Source organism: Opisthorchis viverrini (assembly GCF_000715545.1).
Source record: "Opisthorchis viverrini unplaced genomic scaffold opera_v5_1991, whole genome shotgun sequence".
Taxonomy (NCBI): domain Eukaryota; kingdom Metazoa; phylum Platyhelminthes; class Trematoda; order Opisthorchiida; family Opisthorchiidae; genus Opisthorchis; species Opisthorchis viverrini.
The window spans coordinates 1-1,839 of NW_008754044.1; the positions used below are offsets into that span (position 1 = coordinate 1).

General features: G+C 44.8%; 1 protein-coding gene across 1 annotated transcript; it reads left to right on the forward strand.

Moving 5' to 3' along the window:
* Window positions 1-79: 79 nt before the first annotated feature.
* On the forward strand, window positions 80-283 carry T265_15919 (hypothetical protein; the record flags this gene model as incomplete). Its single annotated transcript, XM_009179346.1, has 1 exon — window positions 80-283. A coding segment is annotated over one exon (204 nt), but the record flags the coding sequence as incomplete, so codon positions are not given.
* Window positions 284-1,839: the final 1,556 nt, after the last annotated feature.

Here is a 1,839-nt window from a genome sequence, read left to right on the forward strand (position 1 = left end):
CTGACTTTCAGTGAAACAAAGTCAGAATTTCCATTGTACTGTATGCACTGTATCAGCAAGAATACTTTTCCATTTTTAGCCATATCTACGGTCTGCGATTCGACAATTTCCAGCAAACTTGGCAAACGCAAAGCTGACTACACTGAGCGGCTTCACAAAAGGTCTAAGACGAGCCTTGGGACTCAGTCACTTAAGTCAAGCTGTGCTCACAGTGATCAAGGATGCGGACCGTATGAGACAAATGGTTCATGACATCACGAAACTGGATCTAGTTAGTATTGAAGTGAGTTGCTCTGTAGGAAAGGCACTTTTTGAATCGGTTAGCTGCGAGGCTTGAGTAGACGCGTTTAGATAGAGGGATACTAAGTTAGTTGGTTCCTACACGCTAAAAATACTCCAACGGAGTAAATTCCCTAAGTAAAGAACATTCCGAAGTGAGAACCCACGGGTTAGTCAGTAAAAGTTTTGTTTTCATATTTCCCTCGTTCAAACAAAGGATGATAAAAGTGGTCCAACGACCATGAACACTCAGGAAGAGGTTCGAAACTTAGAACTCATCCATTCTGAGTCGTAAACAGATAAAAGAAAAATTTCATTTTGATTAGGGCCTGCTGCACCGTACGGTGTGTCAAAACGACTGCGTAAGCAATAATCGCTCTCTTGTCTAGGCCTGGCCAAAGTGGTGTTGTGTCCTGTTGAACGGCAGTGCAACTCTGTACCGGTCCCTTAGCTTCCTGCTCCGCCCACTATGGTGTATCAAAAGGCACGGTGGCTCTAGACAGCCCTTTATGGAGACAAATGAAAATTCTTACAACTGTATTTATAGGGTAGTCACAGGGTGGTCCACAACGTCGTGCCAGAATTTTCGTGAGGGGGCGAGGAGCGTCGAGTCAAAGGTGCTCGACTCGGATTGGCTGGCATTCTGACCAATCAGGACATGCCTCCATCTGGTCTGTGTCCTTCACGTGACACATCCGTCCAAATGATGTGATGTTCAGTTATTAGTGACGGCTGGCCTCCGGACACGTGGCAGAATCTCAACCCTCGCAATCCCTTCGGTTGTCATGGCAACTAGGCAGCGAACTACCATTAACTATAATTTTTCGTAAACTCAGACAAAGATTGGCGGCAGTCACACCTGGGCTTGTTATGTTACCTAAGAATTAGCCATACTGAGATCACTCATGTTTGGATGCTCACATGAACTAAAATATGCCTTGCGTACCAAACTTACTACCAACTTGGTGTGTAAATAAGTGCATTTTGCTGTAAGCTGGTCCAGAGGGCCCTTGAACAACCGGGCTGATCGATTCCTGCGAAGTGAACGAATCAGACTTACAGCTCGTGCGATTCATCTTTGACAGCATAGTACCGGATCTGGAAATCGTATTGCGACCGTTTCAGCCCTTGGATCGATAAATGTAGTCCATTAACTACTCGGTGGATGACATGAAACGACATGAAACGATTGATCGAGTTAATACCGTCATTTGTTTGTTACGCAATGGGACTTTCGGCCGAGTTATTGAGTCTGGTGATGCTGTGGAAAGTGAGGCACCATTATACTATTTTGGCGAGTAGCCATGTCGTGGATTCGACACATTCCGCTGAAAAACAGCTGAAAAAGCAGTCACGTTACGACCTCTAAATCCGCCTTAGATATGTGAGAGAAATCGAGCCAATTAAACAGTCTTCGTTAGGAATCAATGTGACGGACTATTTGAATGGTCATCCTCCAGTAAACTAAGTGTGAGCCCGATGTTTTTGTCACACACAAGTGGAATGCAGCCAGTTTTGTGGATAAACAAAGTCTATTCATAAAGGAAACTACTCACAAGG